Source organism: Numenius arquata, chromosome Z (assembly GCF_964106895.1).
Source record: "Numenius arquata chromosome Z, bNumArq3.hap1.1, whole genome shotgun sequence".
Taxonomy (NCBI): Eukaryota; Metazoa; Chordata; class Aves; order Charadriiformes; family Scolopacidae; genus Numenius; species Numenius arquata.
In genome coordinates this window covers 508,032-526,581 of record NC_133616.1, presented here as the reverse complement: position 1 = coordinate 526,581, position 18,550 = coordinate 508,032, and the positions used below count along the sequence as shown (strand labels likewise).

The 18,550-nt window shown below is 55.8% G+C and overlaps 1 protein-coding gene across 1 annotated transcript; it reads left to right on the top strand.

Moving 5' to 3' along the window:
* The first annotated feature begins 548 nt into the window (after positions 1-548).
* On the top strand, positions 549-16,611 carry LOC141477396 (one cut domain family member 2-like). Its single transcript, XM_074166561.1, has 2 exons — positions 549-1,683; positions 16,325-16,611. The coding sequence occupies exons 1-2, from the start codon at positions 549-551 to the stop codon at positions 16,609-16,611; spliced, it is 1,422 nt and encodes a 473-aa protein (XP_074022662.1).
* Positions 16,612-18,550: the final 1,939 nt, after the last annotated feature.

Genomic DNA, 18,550 nt, shown 5'->3' with positions numbered 1-18,550 from the left:
CCTGCGGGGCTGAGGCGCCGGAGGGGACGCCCGGGCCCTGAGGGGCTGCGGGGCCCGGGCCGGGCCGCCCCCGGGAGGAACCTGGCCGCCGCCGCCGCCGGGCTGCCAGGGCCGCGGTCCCCCGGGGCGGCGGCGCGCGAGGACCCCCGTCCGTCCGCTCGTCCTTCCGTCCGTCCCCGGCGGCCAGCCGCCCCTCCGCGCCGTTACAAAGGGCCGCGGCATCTTTAAGGGCCCGGCGGTGGCCGCCCCGCCCCGCCCCGCGCCGCGCCGCCATTGGCGGGCCCGCTCGGCGGCGCAGGCCCGGCCCCGCGGGCGCGGCCAGGCGGTGCGCGCGGCGCGCCCTGGACAGCTCCCGCCGCCCGCAGACGGCGGCGGCGGCGGCGAGGCGAGGACATGGCGCGGGGCCGCCGCGGGCCCGGCTGAGCCGCCGCTGCCCGGCTGCCCGCGGGGCCGGCGGAGCGGGCGGCCTCCGGCCCCGCCGAGCTGCGCCGCCCCCCCTTTCCCCCCCCCCCCGCCTCCGCCCGCCCGCCGCCCCCCCCCATGAGTGAATGAGGAGCGGCCGCAGCGCCCGTCGATGCCTCGCCAGGGAGCCGGGTGCCTGCGCCATGAACCCCGAGATGGCGATGGAGCCGCTGGGCAGCCTGCACGGGGCGGCCGGCCATGAGCCGGAGCTGATGGGCAGCCCCAGCCCCCACCACGGCGGCCGCAGCGCCGGGCCGCTCCGGGTGCCCCCCCCGCCGCCGCCGCCGCCGCCGCCGCCGCACCAGGAGCTTGCCCCCGCCGCCGCCCGGCCGGCCATGGTGTCCAGCATGGCCTCGCTGCTGGACGGCGCCGCCGAGTACCGCCCCGAGCTCTCCATCCCGCTGCACCACGCCATGAGCATGCCCTGCGAGTCCTCGCCGCCCGGCATGGGCATGAGCAGCACCTACACCACCCTGACGCCACTCCAGCCCCTGCCGCCCATCTCCACCGTCTCCGACAAGTTCCACCACCCGCACGCCCACCACCACCACCACCACCAGCGCCTCTCGGGCAACGTCAGCGGCAGCTTCGCCCTCATGCGGGACGAGCGCGGGCTGCCCGCCGTCAACAACCTCTACGGGCCCTACAAGGAGATGCCCGGCATGGGGCAGAGCCTCTCGCCGCTGGGCAACGGGCTGGGCCCCCTCCACAACGCCCAACAGGGCCTCCACGGCTACGGGCCGCCCGGCCACGAGAAGATGCTCAGCCCCAACTTCGACGCCCACGCCGCCATGCTGGCGCGGGGGGAGCAGCACCTCTCCCGGGGGCTGGGGACGCCCCCGGCCATGATGCCCCACCTGAACGGCATGCACCACCCCGCGCACCCGGGCCACCCGCCGCCCCACGGGCCCGCGCTGCCCGCCGGCCGGGAGCGGCCGCCCTCCTCCTCCTCCGGCTCGCAGGTGAGCAGCTCGGGGCAGCTGGAGGAGATCAACACCAAAGAAGTGGCACAAAGGATCACGGCGGAGCTGAAGCGCTACAGCATCCCCCAGGCCATCTTCGCCCAGCGGGTGCTGTGCCGCTCTCAGGGGACCCTCTCGGACTTGCTGCGGAACCCTAAGCCTTGGAGTAAACTCAAGTCCGGCCGGGAGACCTTCCGGAGGATGTGGAAGTGGCTGCAGGAGCCGGAGTTCCAGAGGATGTCGGCCCTGCGGTTGGCAGGTAGGTGCGGGCCGGCGCCCCGCGGGGGGGAGCGGGGACCGGAGCGCGACCCCCGGCCGCCTCCGCAGGGCGCTCCCGCCGGTACCGGCCCGGCTCGGCGGGCCCCCCTTCCCGCGTTCCGCCTCTCAGCGGCCGGGCACCCGCGGCGGGGCTGGCGGAGGGTCGCTCTCCGCCGCCGGGGCCGGTCCGGAGCCCCCCGGTCGGCGGGGCCGGGGCAGCTCTCCGGGGCCGGGTGCTGAAGGGTCCCCCCCCCCCCGCTCCGCCAGCATCCCTCACGCCGCAGCCGGGCGCACCGGGCCGCATCCCGGGGCAGGCGGGGTCGGGCGGAGCGGCGGGGGGGAGATGAAGGGGCGGGGGGGGGGGGGGGAGCGGGACCGGCGGCCCCGCGCAGATCCGCGCAGCCCCGCGTACCGGCCGCATTGTCCCGCGGAGGGCGCGCGGGCGCCCCCTGGCGCGGTGGCGGGGCGCTGCAGCCCCCATTGTTCTGCGGGGACGGGGGGGGGGGGACGAGGCGGGGGGGGGGACGAGGCGGGGGGGGGGGGGACCCCCGGCATCGCCCGCCCCGCGGTGGTAGGGTGAGCGGGGGGGGACACCCGGCGACAGCGCTGCCCGTTTCGGGGAGGAGGGGGGGGGTGTCCAGGGTAGAGCGGTGGCGGGGGGCGGGGAGGGGGGGACACCGGCAGGGATGCGCAGGTTTGTCTGCAACGTCAGCATCAGAGGGTTTGGAGGTGTTGTCGGTTTTGGTTGTTTTGGGGGTTTTTTTTGTTTGGTTGGTTTTTTTTTTTCTTTTTTTATTATTGCCGGAGCACGCGGTGGTGTCCCCTCCCCAAACAAACGCGTACGGGGACAGGGAAATCGATGCGGATAACGCGGGGAAGATTAAAAGAGCATTAATGCTGGCAAGGGGAGCCTAAACGCCTTGGACCCGGTTTTTCATTGATCTGGAACATGAGCCGGCTCTTTTCCAGTAATGCTGCCGGTGCTTTTCCTTCCCAGCACCGGTCCCGGGTGGGGGGTTCCCCGTGGAACCCTACATATAGGGCAGAAAATCAGAAATCGCATCTACGGACCCCCCCGGGCGACAGCAAAGCTGTCGCCCGGGGGGGTCCGTAGATGCGATTTCTGATTTTCTGCCGTTAAAGTTTGGAGAGAACTGGGTGGCTGAGTGGGCAGGGGTCCCCTGTGGAGTGGGAACCAGAGCGGGAAAGACCTTTGCAAATTACTGTTCCCTTCAGGAAATCGATTCATTATTATTATTATCATTATCATTATTATTATTACCACCACCTGTGAACACGCAGCCTCATTGCCTCGGTCCTTCCTTCCCCCCCCCCCCCCCCCATCCCCCCTTGACTCCCCTCCCAGCAAAGGGCAATAAGCCGAAAGTGTTTCAGATTCCTGAAAACCCTCCGGTTCGCCCGGTGCCTCCTGGAAGTTTTTTTTTTTCCCGAACGGGATGAAAATCTGCTGTCTTTTGAGGGAAGTCCCCCCCCCTGCCCCTACAGTAGGAGCTGTAGCAGTCGGGTGTGCTTAGTATTTATACATATTATAAAATATATAGTATTTTTCTTCTCTTCTCTTCTCTTCTCTTCTCTTCTCTTCTCTTCTCTTCTCTTCTCTTCTCTTCTCTTCTTTCCTTTTCTTCTTTCCTTTTCTGTGCTTATTATTTCTGTGCTTATTACGTCTCTTTTGGGGAGTCTTTAAGAGGCTCCCAAGCCGGCGGGGGGTGCTCAGGCGTTGCGGTGCTCGGAGCAGTGCGGGCAGAACCGGCAGCCCGGGCAGAGGTGCGGGCAGCTCCCCATGTGAATAGGCGGGTCGGTGCGTGTTTTGGGCGTCCGAGAGTAAAAAAAAAAAACCCAAAAACATCGTTTTTGGCGTGACCGTGTGAGTGTCCTCCCGGGGACATCGGGTTGCCCCCCGGGGCAGCTGGAGCAGGGACCGGGCTTTTGCGGACCTGCCCTGGGCTTCGCACAAACGCTTCTCCCGCAAAACGAAACGCGAGAAACCCCACCGTTCCCCGGGTTCCCCCGGCATCTTCTCCCCAAAAAGGGGCTGACGGCCCCTCTCCCGCCGCCTTCCCCCCCGCCCCCGCCCGCGGGAAAGTCCCGGTGAAGCCGTGGCTGGTGCGGCCCCGCCGGGCAGTCCCTAAATTTCTGCCGGGGTGAAAAATATTAACGATCTCTGGGTGAGTCAAGGTATTTATCCGGGCGGGGAGTTCAGAGGGCAGGGTTCAGCCGCGGCTCGGGTTCAGTGAACGCGGAGCCGCCTCCTCACGCCCCGGCTGCCTGCACGGCGCGGAACCGGGCCTTTATCGCCGAATCGCTCGGTAAACGCGGAAGAATGCGAGGGAAGCAGCTCCGTGCCGTATTCCCCTGCGAGTTCAATAACTCCGTGCCGTATTCTCCTGCAATTAAAATAACCCCGTGCCGTATTCCCGGGCTGGAGCGGGTCCGGAGATGCCGGTGCAGACCCCGGGGCGTTTCTGAGTGTGCGGGGGTCGTGCGGGTGTCCCCGGCTCCCCGAGCAGCCGCGGTGGCAGCTCGCCCCGGTGGCCCTGGGCAAGGCCGGGCCCGGCCGGGCCAGCCCGCAGCCCCCAGGTGCTTTTCGTTTTCCCGGGGCGATCGGCAAAGGGCCCTCGCTGCTTGTTTACATTTCCCGATTGCTGAATCACGTTATTGATGATTAAACATTTTTGTACCAAAACACCATCAATGATTCATTTGCACAGAACAGGCGCGCTGACCTCGCCGTCTGTACATCCCTTGGATCGCAGCGCGGTTCGGGGGCGGGGGGGGGCTGTGTCGGCCCCGCTCCTTTTCGCCTTACCCGGCCGAGGGGCAGCGGCGGCTGCCGGGGGCTCCATCTCTCTCCGCAGAGCCCCGGGGAGCGGCCGGGGACCTTTTCGCCCACGGGCTCGGTTTCGCGGGAGCTGCGCTCGAGGGTCCATCACGGGTCCCCGGCCGTGTCTGGCCCTTGGTCCCCGCGAGTGCTCGGGGATGGCGGGCGGCGACTCTCCGGTCCTCGGCCGCCCTCCCCGCCGCCTCTGGTCCCGGGAGCGTGTGGCCCGCGCAGGGACAAGCTCTGCTTCCCCCCCCGTGACCTCGGCCTGCTGTGGGCTGCCACGCAGAGGGGCTCGGGGAGCGATGCCCGGCTGCGGGGGGGTCGTCAGACCTCGCCGGTCTGAGCGGCGGGCGCAGCCCCGGGAGCGGCGGCGGCACCGTCAGCACCAGGGACAGCGGCGGGGAGCGGAGCCGGGAGAGCTGGAGGGAGGGGGAGAGGGACGGGGGGAGCAGGGAGAGATGGAGGGGACCGGGAGGAGGATGGAGGGGACCGGGAGAAGGATGGAGGGGCGGGCAAAGGAGGAGAGAGGGGCGCAGAGAGGGGCGAGGCGCCCCAGGGCAGGCAGCGGCTGCGGCCTCTCGCCAGCCAGAGCCTGGTGAGCCGGGGAGGCCATAGCAGAGGAGGGAGGGATGGTGGCTCCACACCCCACCAGGGTGACAGCAGCAAAGGGAGGGATGGTGGCTCCACACCCCACCGAGGAGAGGAATGTGACACTGCAGCTGACCCCACGGCACCCTTCAACCTCCAGCTCCCAGGAGAGCCCCCGTGCTGTAGCTGATTGCCGGGGGTGGGTTGTGTACAGGCGGACTGTTGTTGGCCATCGTCCCTCTGCCTCTTTGTGCTGTGCCTGATGCTTCTTTCTCTGCATTTTGAGCCTATTTTGTTGTCTGTAGCTACAGCTAAAAATTAAGGCATAATAACATCTGTATCAAGTGCGTTATCTATATATAAAACTATTTCTTAGTGCTGAACTAAATATACAGGTATATAAAGATTCTTTGAAAGGTGCTTAGTGGCTTGAAATATTAGTACTCTCTTCAGATATAGATTAGTGGTTATGTTTGAACAATCCATGCGGTAAATTGTGGTGCTGGGTGATAAATTATATTTCTCTTGTACCAACTTTCTGAAATAATAGCCTGCCTTATCTTTTTGTTCCAGATTATTTCTAAAGACATTTCTGCCCTGCAGAAATTTGAATACTGTTTTTGTTAAGCAGCCAGTTTTTAGCAGTTTCTTGATTGGTTGGTACAGATAAATCTGACTATATTTCGCCTTTATATCTTTTTTCTTCCTCTACTTTTTTTAAGAATCATTTCGTCTGTGAACATTTGTTGATTATTCTGAAATTTTCCAATCTGTTCTTCTCTATTTCGTTATTAGGTTTTTTTCCCAGCATCTCATTTTTTCCCTAGTGTCTCTTGGCCATCACCATTTGAACTGAAATATCCCAAACTCAAATACTTTTCTGCATTTGCAAATTGACAGAATTTATTCCTGGCAAGGATCACATAAAGGAGAGAGCATTTTTGCCAAAAGGATAATTTTCCAGCAGCTGATTCTGTTTCTTTCCTTGCGCTTTATGGGTGTGTGTTGACTCAAACTTTGCGCTTCTTTTTCTCCGCACCCTGGCCCAATCCTTAGCACTCCTCCCTTGTATTACTCACAAAATCTCATCCTAGATCTTCCTGCCGACCACCAGTTCCAAGTGGCTTTTTCATCCCTTCCAATTAGGCATTACTCAGAGATGACAAGCTCCTTGCCAGTAACCCAACACGTCTGTTCTGAGTCTCTGAGCACTAACAGTAGCAAACTCCTCGCATCAGAGGAGCTCCCCTGTGGCTGCCTTCAGAGTGGGAAGAGGGCTCTGCAGGTGTACAGAGAATTAATCTAACAGGGAAAGCAGGGCTGAAAAGGACTTCAGACATCACTTGTCCTGACAGTCTTGCCCAGTTCTTCAAGAATCTCCGCTGATGGGGATTTCTCAGGCTACCTAGGCAATCTCTTCCAGGGCTTACAGGTACAAAAAAATCCTTAATGACTAGCCTTAATCTCCCTTTTTGTCTTTTAAATCCTTTGCTTCTCATCTTATCCCTGCTAGACACAGCAAAAAAAAATTACTCCCTTTCTTCTGATAGTAATCTGTTTGTATTTAAGACTGCTATCTTGTCTCCTGTCTTCTCTAGAAAAAGCCCCATCATACTTTGGAGATGAATATGCAGAGAAAGCATTATGTCCAATGGGACAGACAATACATCTCTTTTTCCGGGGTAAAAGATTTTGTATCCAGCTCTATCAATCTTGCAGACTTTTGCATAAAAGGCTCTCTGATTTATAGAGGATTTTTGTACGCAGAAATCATACAGAACAGACTAATCTCAAATGGGCTCAGAGATAAGATCAACAAGACAACTCGCTGATGGCAGATAGAAATGCAATCAAAAAAGAAATTGGAGTGTTTTGGGGTTGTTTGGGTTTTTTTAGCTATAAAATCAAACTACTCCATTGTGAAAAAAGGGGACTCAAACCACTGGCAAATGCTGCACAAAGGAATTATTAGACAAGTGATAGAGGCTGGCAGTTTCCCAAAACGCAAATTGTCTCTGGGACCAAAATATCTCTAAGTAAGCAGGGAACATATTTATGAGTAGTGGTGATTTTCCAGCAGATCTCATCTTGTCATAATGGGCATTTAAGATCGGGGGCCTGCGCTGAGGCATTAAGCTTTGGCAAGCAGCTTGTAGCTGGAGAAGATAAAGGAAGAGCATGAGGAAGTCTTCCTCGGAGAGCTTCCCACACACCGGCTTCTCCATTTTCCTTCTCCTCTGTGCTTGTCATGCTCCCTCGTTCCCGTATCAGGTGGGGACGTCGCTGCTTCCCTCAGCAGCCAGGGCCTCAGCACGAGCATCTTTCCTCCAGCTGTCGCCGGTAAGGACCGGTGGCACCACGGCACCGTGACAGCCCCGACCACAGGCTCCCGATGTGAAGAGGCTCACACAGATTAGGTGTAAGCTCCCAAAGCTTTGCCTCTGTCCTTCTGGCATCTTTAGTGCCAGTTTTTTCTCCTCCGTCATGCCCGGATCCTGCCAGGATGCAGCACCTTGATGTCTTCTCACATCCTTACCTCTCCTGCTGAAGCTGTGCTTTCCTAAGCCCCTGGGAAGAAGGAAATGGGAACCTGGCTGGATGGCAAAGAACATCACTCATCCCGGGCCTGCTCTTGCGTTCCGCATTTGGCAGTCGTTGTCCGAAGCGCAGGGAGAGCTCGGGGAGCCAGGACAGGTCTGGCTTTCCCGGAGAAGCCGACAGAGCTTTGCTCCTGTCGTCTCCCATTCTTCATAATTGTGCCCTACCAGCAGCAGCCATTAAAAGGAAATAATCATTTCCTGCTTTCTCCCATGAGTCAGAATTTCTGAAAACAAGCTGGTCCTGGAGGCACACGGCAAGAACTCGGTAGATCCATACTTTCCCTTGCGGCAGTCCCGTGGGACTCGGCTCACAGCTCTGACTTGTAAGTGTAAGGTGCCAGGAGGGAACGGCAGCGTGGGAGGGTGTCAAAGCGACGGAGCTGCGGGGAAGCTGCTAGATGCAAGCAGCAGAAAGCAGGAAGGCAAAATATTTCCAATTCTAATCCACTCTAAGATTTCAGACTCCTATTCAATGCTTGCTCACCTACCTCCACTTTAAATTCCCAGTTCCTTTCTTGGAAAAGGTGCCTGAAGTGCTTCCCTTTCCCCCGGGGAGAAGGTCACCGCTGTACTCAGTACTTGAGGGGATGTGCTGGCGCATCGCTTGCGGATGCTGCTGCAACAGGCAGAGCACTGGGTGTGGGGAAGGTCTGGTTTCAGCTCCGTGCTCTGACAAGGGGAAAATAAATCCTGCCATTACAGAAAAGTGTTATAATTCAGCTGCAAACTCTTCTGGGACTCAAAAGGGAGAATCTCCAGCACAAGAGGAAACATCAATCTCCAGGTGCTGGAAGTGAAGGACTGGCAGAGCACGGTTTGAAGGACCCAGCGTTTTGCTGTGGCTGGGTAGAACACCCAAGCATCTTGTGGGTGACACACCAGGGCTGCCAACAGGGTGACACTGCTGGTCGCAGTCCGGTGGCGGCATTTAAATGCTGCTGCTGCACAGCTTCTGCCAGCTTCTGCCTCCGAAAGCAGCCAGGGCTCCCACCGGCACAAGCGTGTTTCGGCAGCTCAACGAGGTTGATGCATTGATGTCGTGTGTCTGTCTGTCCGTCCCTGTCATGGGACAATGGCACTGCGGGGCACCCTGGAGTGTCACTGCACCCGGGGCCAGAGCTGTCACAGGTAACTGTGGGCGGTTGCACCCCTTCTCGTGCAAACAGGGGTCTGTGGGGAGAAGGAAGATCTCTAAGTGCCTTCACCGCAACAGGGCTACGGCGTGAGCTTGCACCAGCGGGACGGTGATCCCAGCGGGGGGGGGCAGCTTGTGCATCCCCCAGCTATTGCAAAGGAGCTCACGATCGACTCTGAAACAGAAATCTGTCAGAAATGGGGTCTGTTCCTTTTGCAGCTCGCAGGATAGCTTGTTTGTGAAGAGGGCTGGCTGTTGGGTGTCAGGGGGTGCCACTGCCTCAGCCACAGAAGAGGAGCTGGGGGGGCTGCCTTCCCCACGCTGCTTCGGTGCACGCTTAGAGCTCGTACCCGCTGGGTGACAAGGGGTTCGTGGAAACTGTGCTGCACGATCACCAAGCTCCAATCATTCTCACCCTGGAGTGCAATAAATTGGCCCTATCCCATCTATTATTTATTATTCTGTATTAATGATGGAAGTAGATTACAACAGTACTTAGAGGCCCCTGTCAGAGATCCCACACGGAGCTGGGTGTTGCGGCACTGCCCGGGAGGGAGCAGCCCCTGCCCTGCAGAATTTACAGCCCAATTTCAGCCACCCAGCAGATTTACAAGAGAAGTGACACAAATAGCCCGAGACCTGCTGCATGCCGGCAAGAAATATAAAAGAACCACGTCCCCAAACCCGTTCATCTTTTCTCCTCAAATAGGTGAAGGATGCAAAACCCAGAGAGAGGGGAGTGTTCCTGCCGTGGCAGAATTAAGAGAGAGAAAAATCGGGTTGAGTACCGGGAAAACCCATTCCTGGCAGGAAACAGCGCTTTTTTCTCGGAGCATTGTAGGAATCCCTGTATCTCCAAAGAGGAGTCGCGGCGCGGGGAGCATCTCGCCGTTCCAGGAGGGTTGGTTTGGGCGAGCAAAGCGATCTTCTCCGGTAGCGGTGGGTTCTTCTCGGGAAGAGAGGAAGGAATTAACAGTTTGTGCTGCCCTCCTGCTTTGCGGGCAGGCTCTGTTTGTCCAGATGAGTGCCGTCAGAGGGCATTCGCGGGGGTTGCAGGGGCCGGGGGGGCTCCGTGGGCGTGCGGTGGGGGGGGAACCAGCAGGGGAAAGAGGCTCCCCCCGACAATGCGATTATTTGCATCTTCATCCAAATTGTTTCTGGTTACATAATGATTCTGTACACAGCGGAGTACTTAACCTAATTTGTATCGATCCCAATTGCTTTCATTTGTGCATACTTAATTCAGAGAGGTAATCAAATTGATTTCTGAGGCCTAGTTTTTAAGAGATTGTAGTAACACAGATATACAAGAGGTTGCTTTAAGTGAATCACGGCGAAAGGAAAACATTTTAAACCTTTGGAAAACGTTTTGATGGTCATTTCATTGTGTTCAGTATTACTAGCATAATTAAATTTCCTTCACATTGAGTTCCCTCCGAAATCAAATTGAGGAACATTTTTTAGTTCCATCAGACAGATAACTGGGTTTAGTTGACTTTGTACTACACCCGTATGAAACCACATGCGGGGGATCAATATTCATGGCTTATCCTCGCAAACGATGGAGAGAAATGACTTACTGCTGGATTAAGGGAATATTGTTCTCGGCTCGGCTCCTTCTCAAGATCTGCTGTTTGTTGCCGAGGTGGCTTTTGCCATGAGAGTGAAGACATCATCAAACCGGTGGTTATCTGAGGGAGTTAGTTAACCTGAGGAACTGCAGGGAACCAAATCTAGGGGAGGGGGGGACAAAGGGAGGCTTTTTTTCAGCAAAAGTAGACCATGAAGCGTGGCCTTGAGAAATTTTGGACTGCTGTATAAACCTCCGGGATTTTTGATTAAAACCCCCTCACCTAATTGGTTTAAAAGGAGAGATGCCTGAAAGGGAGACGGATTGATGTCAGATTTATGTTGGGGGTTTGTTTGTATTAGGAGCTGTGCTGTCTTTGTGCTTCACAGGACAGAAAGTCACGCGAGCTCTTTCTGTAACATTCCCAGTATTCAAAGGGAACTGGTGTCAGGACTCAGAATGGAATGGGATGGCTGTGTAGTCTCCGCAGGTCCCTCTGTGCCCGTCTCTACAGTTATGTGGGTTATTATTACTGTATTACAGCCTGGCTGGCAAAGCCCCTCTGCCCATCAGTGTCACTGCCCAGGGCCCCCTTACAGACCAGCTCCCGCATTTTTGGGACATCACTTCCCGGGCTCCCCGCAGCTCCGGCCATGGTGGCCTTGGCCACTGAAAAAACCGCAGATTAACACTTTTTCCTTTGTTTGAGCAATGGTTATTTCCATGTTGGCTTGCATTGGTAATGCAATGGTATTTCCATGGCTTGCAACAAGCGTAGCCCCAAGCAGCTCTGAGGCAGAGGAGCAGAGCTTGCCCCATCCTCTGCCCACGGCACGGTCCCCAGCCTCTTTCTCTGGTGTGGGACGTGGGACACGGGCTTCCTCTGGATGTACCAGCCACCAACAACGTTCACAGGAACACTCACGTACCCAGGCTCAGCAGATGTTACTCCTGAAATACCTGCTGGGACCATTCACTGGCACAAAGCACCCACCCCCTAGGACCTCTACCTGTCCTGCTTGCCCTCCTCCTCCTCCTGATGCTGGTGACCCTCATGTCCTCGTCCCCCCTGGGGCTGTCTCCCTCCTGGAGCACCATTGCAGGGGAAGCAGAGGAGGAGAGACGTCCCAGCTCACTCCAGTAGCATCCCTGCCCCGTGCCAGAGGGTTTGGAGGGTGGGATGTGGCCGAATGCTGTGGCAGTGCTGCCACTCACAGTGGTGAGCTCCGTATCAATCAATTTTGCCCTACATGCGGCAAAAAGCAGCCGATGGGAGCTATTGCTGCCGCTGGGGACAGGCAGCGCTGCCGCTGGGTGTCACGGGGCCTGCGGATCGACTGCTCTGAGCCACGCGTTGGTTCAGCCATTGACGGTGGGGCCCGGTGGTTGTCTCCCAGTGAAAAAAGTGTCCTGAGAAAAATGCCAAACCCTCTGATCTCAACCGTTTGCATTCCGTCGAGCTCTCGCCAGCTCCACGGAGGACTTGCCCTGGACTCCGTGTCCCCCTGGCATAGGGTTCCGCTGGCCACCACAGCTCTCCTGAGCCAGCTGGGCCAGTGCCAGAGCACAGTGGGATGCCCAGGGGTAGGCTGGGCGCTGGGGACCACCGCAGCTCCTGGGGGTCACAGCAGGACCCCCACAGCGGCGTTAGTGACCCCACTGCCGTTTGCTGGTAGCATCTCTAATGGCAGAGTACATCTCCCGGTGCTTCAGTCTGGATAAACGGAAGGTTTAAAGACAATACTTATCAGCTGAAACATTTCTAGATCTTTTGAGGATTTATAGCTGTTTGTAATGCAGGGGCTGGCTGGGTTCCTCTCTCCTCCGGAGGAAAATGGAAAATAAGAGTTACTGTTGCAGAAAATAAGACAAATGAACTATTAGTAGAAATATTCAATTTAATGGTACTCAGTGACAAAAAAAATTGAGCTTAAATTAGAAGCGTGTGAAGTTCACAAGGAACCTGAAACTCAGACAGACTTGCGGAATAAGATTAAAAAAAATGCCCATTTACCTGCAGACGCCTTTCAGGCAGATGGGTTGTGGATGCTGGAGCTGAAGCAGTGCACATCAGTCACGGCAGCTCCTTGTCACCGTGGGGTCCTGGGTCTTCCCAAGCGGTGGGATGTGATTCTCTTTTTCATGTGAATTGTATCGAAAGCTGTTAACTGCGGGCAGTCTAGAGCGGATTTTCGTGGAGGAGGAGCGGTGTGTCCCAAGAGGTGATGGAGGCCGCGGCAGAGGCCAGGGGAGGCCATGGGGAGCCTGTGTCCTTCCCCCCTGTCCCCCGCGGGCAGCCAGGCATCCGCCCGCCTCCCCTCTCACTGCCTCCAGCATCTGGCAAAGCATCTCGGCACACCCTTAACCTCGGGCTCACAAACACGCTAATAAAAAATCAATGGAGTGTCGTGCATATTTAAAGTTGAACATCTGAATAGCTGCTGTCTTATGGAGAGGAACCCTCTTAGCACTGAGGACTGCAGAGATTTTGGGGCTCATTCCCGTTGTCCCCGGGTGCCTCGGCTGCCTCCCCTCCCACCTCCCCACACTTACGTTCAATGCCTTTTTTTTTTTATTTTATTGTTTTATTCCTAAGCAATACCTAATTCTGTTTTAAAGCAACATTTTTTAAACATTCGCTTAGTTTTAGCTGGGGGACAAAGCCACGCTCACTGCAGACAGGCTGTCCCTCCTTGGGGACACAGCCCCCCAGTGCCAGGTCTCTGCGCCTCCCTTAATGCCCTCTGAATCGGTGGGGTTCCACTTCAGCCAAAACTGAGTGAGGCAGCACTGAAGCTATTTCTGAGCTATTTCTATATTGTTTCTATGTAAAGCATCTTTAGTCCAGTGTAGAAGAAAAGAGAAGAATTTTTTTTTTTTTTTTTCCCCAGTTATGGCTTTCAGTTCTTGCCAGTTGTCCTCCTTCTCCCATGGAACCCGTCCAGCATTAACCCTAGTTAATAAATCAAACTGTTCTTAGAATCAAGATGGCCGCTTCCCTTCCCCATACTATTGAAATGCTTCTCTGTCTGTAGGCAGGTTTCCTGGATAATAACTTTATTTTATTAGAGCGCTCACTCCATTTTTCTCTTCTGATAAATGTACGTCAAGGAACAACATTTGCCTTTATGGTGCCTTTTCAAGAGCAAACTTAACAGTTCAAGGAAAGTATTTACTGAATGCAGTGAAAAGCACATACCTTTGCATTATTTATTATAAGATACCAATAACTGTAAAACGCAGAGTATCTCTGGACATAAATTAGTGATGTTAGGAAACACTAGACTCTTCCCAGTGTCCCGGAACCTATTAGAAACTGCGGCAAAGCTGCGGGCGCTCGCCCCATCCCCGGTGCTGGGGGTACCCAGCGAGGAGCCCAGACAAAAGCAGCGAATGCAGAAACCCGGCCTGAAATCTGCCTTTTCACTGCAGACAGTGTTAGAGGTGCAGTCAGAGAACCCGGATTAGCCTTTGGGCTAACCACCTCTGGAGACCCGAGTCCGGCCATGCGGAGGCAGTTACGGGCTCACCCTGATGCCCCCGACATGCCCAGGCTGGAGGGTCCTCGCTCCCGTGGGTCCCGGCAGAATCCCGGTGCTGGTGCCGCTGCCTCGGGAGCCGTGCTGTGATCCCATCCCAGGGATGCTCACCCCTAAATCTGGGGTTAGACCCGGCTCTCTGGAGCATCATCCTCTTGCACTTTGTCCCTCCTGGGTATTTCAAACGGTCCGAGCCCAATGCCCTTCCCAGAGGCAGCTCTGCAGCAGCCGCGGGAGTTTGGCAGCCCAGAAAGGACGGAAGAGAGGGGTCAGGATCAGCTGCTCCAACACAATATTCCACTTTCCTGAAGAAACCCAGTGAAATCCTGTCCCATGCCCCAAACGAAGCTGATCCATAGTCTGTTACGCGCTTGACTGAGCCAGGCTCCCTGTGGTGGGAGCCACAGGGGGAGACGGGGACGGTCTCGACTTCGGGTTAATCACAGATGTTTCCACAGTCTGAGTTTTACTTTTCGGGCCAGGTTCTTGTTTCACATTCTAGACCTGCAGAATTATTTAATAGGGCTGCTTAAAACCCCGTCCACTTATCAGTTCACTCTGCTTATTTTGTCCCAGCACATTACCTAACCATGTCAACATATGGATTTTTTTTTATCTTACTGCCCGGTGTAGACAGCCTTATCAGGCTATTTTTAAATCTGGGTATGCTACAGCAGCGGTATTGCTTTCAGCACTTGATGTTCTCTCTGTGCTAATAAATACAGATCAGCTATTAATACTGATTTTTTTTTAGGATCCATTAGCATCGCCTGGCGCAGCGATGGTCCGGCGCCGCTGCCCGGCCTGACCTGAGCTCTGACGGGCATTTCTGGCTGGCTTTGGGAGATGCCCCGGGGAGGGGGATAGCGCTGGCCCCCCCAGATCCCTGACGGCTCGCCCGAGGGCTGCCTGGGTGTCCACGATGTAGGGATGCGGGGAGAGCTAATTGCTGACGAGGGACATTGCCTAAACAGCAGGCGCTGCTGCCGTTTCATCTCAGGAAGCTGCAATTTCACATCTTTTTTCACAGCTTTTCAGCGCTGTAGTCTGTGAGAGCCCACGTGAGAGCGCAGGTTTACAGAAAGCTGTAGAATTTGAGGCAGGCGAGGTGGTCTGGGTGTTTCTATACCGGGCTGTAAGCAAACAGTCTCACAGAAGTGACGGGTTTATCTCACAGCAGATACCTGAGGTTTGGGCAGCTTTTTCAGACAGCAGCTGTTGCAGCAGTGGATAGAAACCACAAATAAGTCGGTAAATGGTTAAAGAGTGGCCACAGAGGTGTCTTTCTGGAGAAAATGAGTGAACAGGAGGTTCAGCTGGACGACGGCAGTTCGTGCTGTCGAACATGATTTTCCCCCAGTGGTGGTCACACAAAGTTGCTGCCACGGGAGCTTTGACCGGGGTTTGCTTTGAGGTGTTTAAAGTAACAAAACTCCTGACCAAACCTTAGACCTGGCTGCTGGGAAGGCATCCCCAGGCCTCCTTTTGGGGGTGGAGAAGTTGAATGTGGGGAGCTGAGCAGCCTGTCCTGGGTCAGACGGAGCAAAGTCTGGAGCAAAGACGGAGCAAACTCCTGGGAGCGGAGTTCCACCACGTGTCTTCCCCAGCCGTGGGGTTTTACCCGTCCTTCCGTGTCCGCGGTCAGCACGGGAGAGGATGCTGAGAGCATCCCTCCTGCCCACCCCCCCGATCTGTCCCAAAATATGGGTAGAAGGTTTATTTGAGATGCATGAGCAGCAATTTCCAGTTGTATTTGGTGTACGTGACCCGGGGGGGGAATTTATGTTATGGAACGGTGCCTGTACGGTTTCATTAAAAAACAGTGATCTGCAGTTGTTATGTGCTACGGCACGTGAGAAGTTTCTGCCAAGAATTAATCTTTGTCTTAGCTATGGAGAGGGAAAAAAAAGGATGTGCTTTGTGTTTTCTTCCTCAGGCTGACATCAGAAAAGCTAAATTGTTAACCCTAATGCTGCTGTGACAGAAGAGCAGCGTGTTTCTCAGACGGTGGTTTTATAGAAAGTGTGGAAAATCTCAAAGTTGTGCACTGCCCAGAAATGGCAGGTGAATTCCAGGGCTCTCTCTGGGGACAGGTTAGGGGGGGAGCGCTCCGATTGCCTGGGAATTCAGTTCCCGAAAGGCTAACCATCAGGTGCCCGCCCAAAGGAATTTGTGAAAATGCAGGTCTTTGGGACGGGAGGGCAATGGCCAGCGTATCCTCTTGGGGTTCCTCCGCCAGCCCTGGGGTCCTGCGGGCACTGCGGGTCCCGTGGGAGGTCTGCGTGCCCAGCGTGGCCGTCGGGGTCTGGGGCAGCCACACGTGTCCTGACGGTCGCTCTCTCTCTGTCTCTGCGCACCCCTTCCCCAGCCTGCAAACGCAAAGAGCAAGAGCCGAACAAAGAGCGGAACAACTCCCAGAAGAAATCTCGCCTGGTTTTCACGGACCTCCAGCGCCGCACGCTTTTCGCCATCTTCAAGGAGAACAAGCGCCCTTCCAAAGAAATGCAGATCACCATCTCCCAGCAGCTGGGCCTGGAGCTCACCACCGTCAGCAACTTCTTCATGAACGCCCGCCGGCGCAGCCTGGAGAAGTGGCAGGACGACCTGAGCTCCGGGGGCTCCTCCTCGGCCCCCAGCACCTGCACCAAGGCGTGACGGGGAGGGGACGGCGCGGCGCGGCGCGGCGCGGCGGGGAGAGCGGCTTCGCAGCGGGGCCCTTCACTGGTGACTTAAAGCACAATCCTCCTGGAACCCAACCCCAGCCCGGCTCTCACAGAGGACACTTCTTCACGGCTTTTAGTCAGTCTTAGCAGGCGCAAGGCAAAAATTAACCTCTTTCTATACAATACTATGCTCAGGACAGGCGAAGCAGGTGGGAAACGTCGGGGAGTCCTCCGTGAGGCAAGTTTCTCCTGAGCCCCAAAGAGCCCCGGCCGGCGGGGGTGCCGCTGCCAGCCCGGGCAACCTGCCCGTGCCCAGCGCTTGCCCGCAGGGCGCCGGTGCTGGCCACACCGCCCTGCACCAAAGCTCGCCGCCGTGGGGCGGCCGCGCGAGAACGGAGCACAAAGTCTGACACGTAGACGCTAAAGAACCCGAGAATCTGTTTTTAAAACTCAGGCATGGTTTTGTTAAGCGTTCGAGGGAAAACGAAAAAAAAGATCAAATTTAATTTTTGGTTTTTTGCGTTTTGGTTTTGTTTTTTTTTTTTTGGTTTGTTTAATTTAATCAGTGAGTACAGCTCGATCTCGGATCAGAAACCTTCAGTTCAGTTGAGCTCACAGTATCAAGCACAAAGCCAGTAGCTACAGACATAGGTACGATCCCGGACTCGCTGCAGCGACTGTTTGGGGAGGCGGCCCCCCCGGCGGGTGGGGAACAGCCCTGTGGCTCCAGCACAGTTCGCAGTTGGTCACAAGCTCTGTGGTTGTACCGACCGCAGATGCACACTCAGGAGGTCCATTTAACTGCTACAGTACATGGAGAAAACACCACGTTTTTTGGAAGATCTAGATTTTTTTAGGTTGTTGATACGTCCTTTTTAGTTGCCGGGAATCTAATTTCTCCTCGACAGTGTTCTTGTTACTGAAACGTATTTAGCGTTCAATGTATTTTTGTTCGTTTTTTTTGGTATTTTACGGTACTTTCAAGCAGGAAAAAACCAGAAACAAGCCCTTCAGATGCCACTGACCACTTTAGATGTGCCGCGTATGACTTCGATATGCCACCTAAACCTCTTGCATCCCTAAGTTCCTTTCGCCCGCCAGTTGCCCAGGCTGGTGGGAACACAGCACACCAAAGAGACAGGACTACTGCAAGCCAAAGATGTTTATAACTTGCCATTTTTCTCCTCGCCATCGCTGGTGCGGGCGGTTGGGTGGCGATGGGGAAGCCTCACAAGCTCCAGTTGGGCCCTCTCTCCACCTCCGGCGGGCTGGTAGCCCGGGTGAGCCGATGCCGAGCCCTGCCGTGCCCGGCAGCCCCCCGGCACGGCCGCGGCCGCTCAACCTGCGCCTTCTCCAGTGACCGGCCCCCCCCGCCGCGCCGGCCGGGACCCCCGCAGCAAAGCCCAGCACGGCGGCGGCTCTTTAGAGACACTTGAGACTTTTTTTATGTACTACTTAATCGAAACCAAAGAAACGTTTTCTGCACCTACTTCTTCTGCAACAAACTGTTCCATTTAAAAATAAAATAAAAATAAAATTAAAAAAAAATAAAAAACCAAGGAAGCACGTCAGGAAGCAAACGAGTAACACACTGTGTTTTGACAGACATCTTGGACATTTTAGGAAGCAGATCTCAAAGAAAGGGTTGACAAGAACGAGAACAAAGCAAAGCCAGTACGATTGCTGCTTCATTTGACAACTCAGTCATCTTAAAGTTGAAGATTGTCTTTAATTTGTGCCTATGCAGTTTTTTCAAAAGAACAAGGAACAGAGCAACCAAAACCTCAACAGCTACAATACCAAAGATGAGGATTCTCACTACTTTTGTTTCAGTTCATTGTCTCCTCTTGCACGACTGAATGCGTATAGCACCACTGATCTGTGTACAGGTAATCACTTCTGTTTCTTCGAGCAACCAAAAGGGTGGGTTT

Coding starts and splice junctions, on each gene's coding strand:
- LOC141477396 (XM_074166561.1), top strand. CDS start 549: ATGAGGAGCGGCCGCAGCGCCCGTCGATGCCTCGCCAGGGAGCCGGGT. Junction 1,684..16,324: donor GTCGGCCCTGCGGTTGGCAG/GTAGGTGCGGGC, acceptor CCCCTTCCCCAG/CCTGCAAACGCAAAGAGCAA.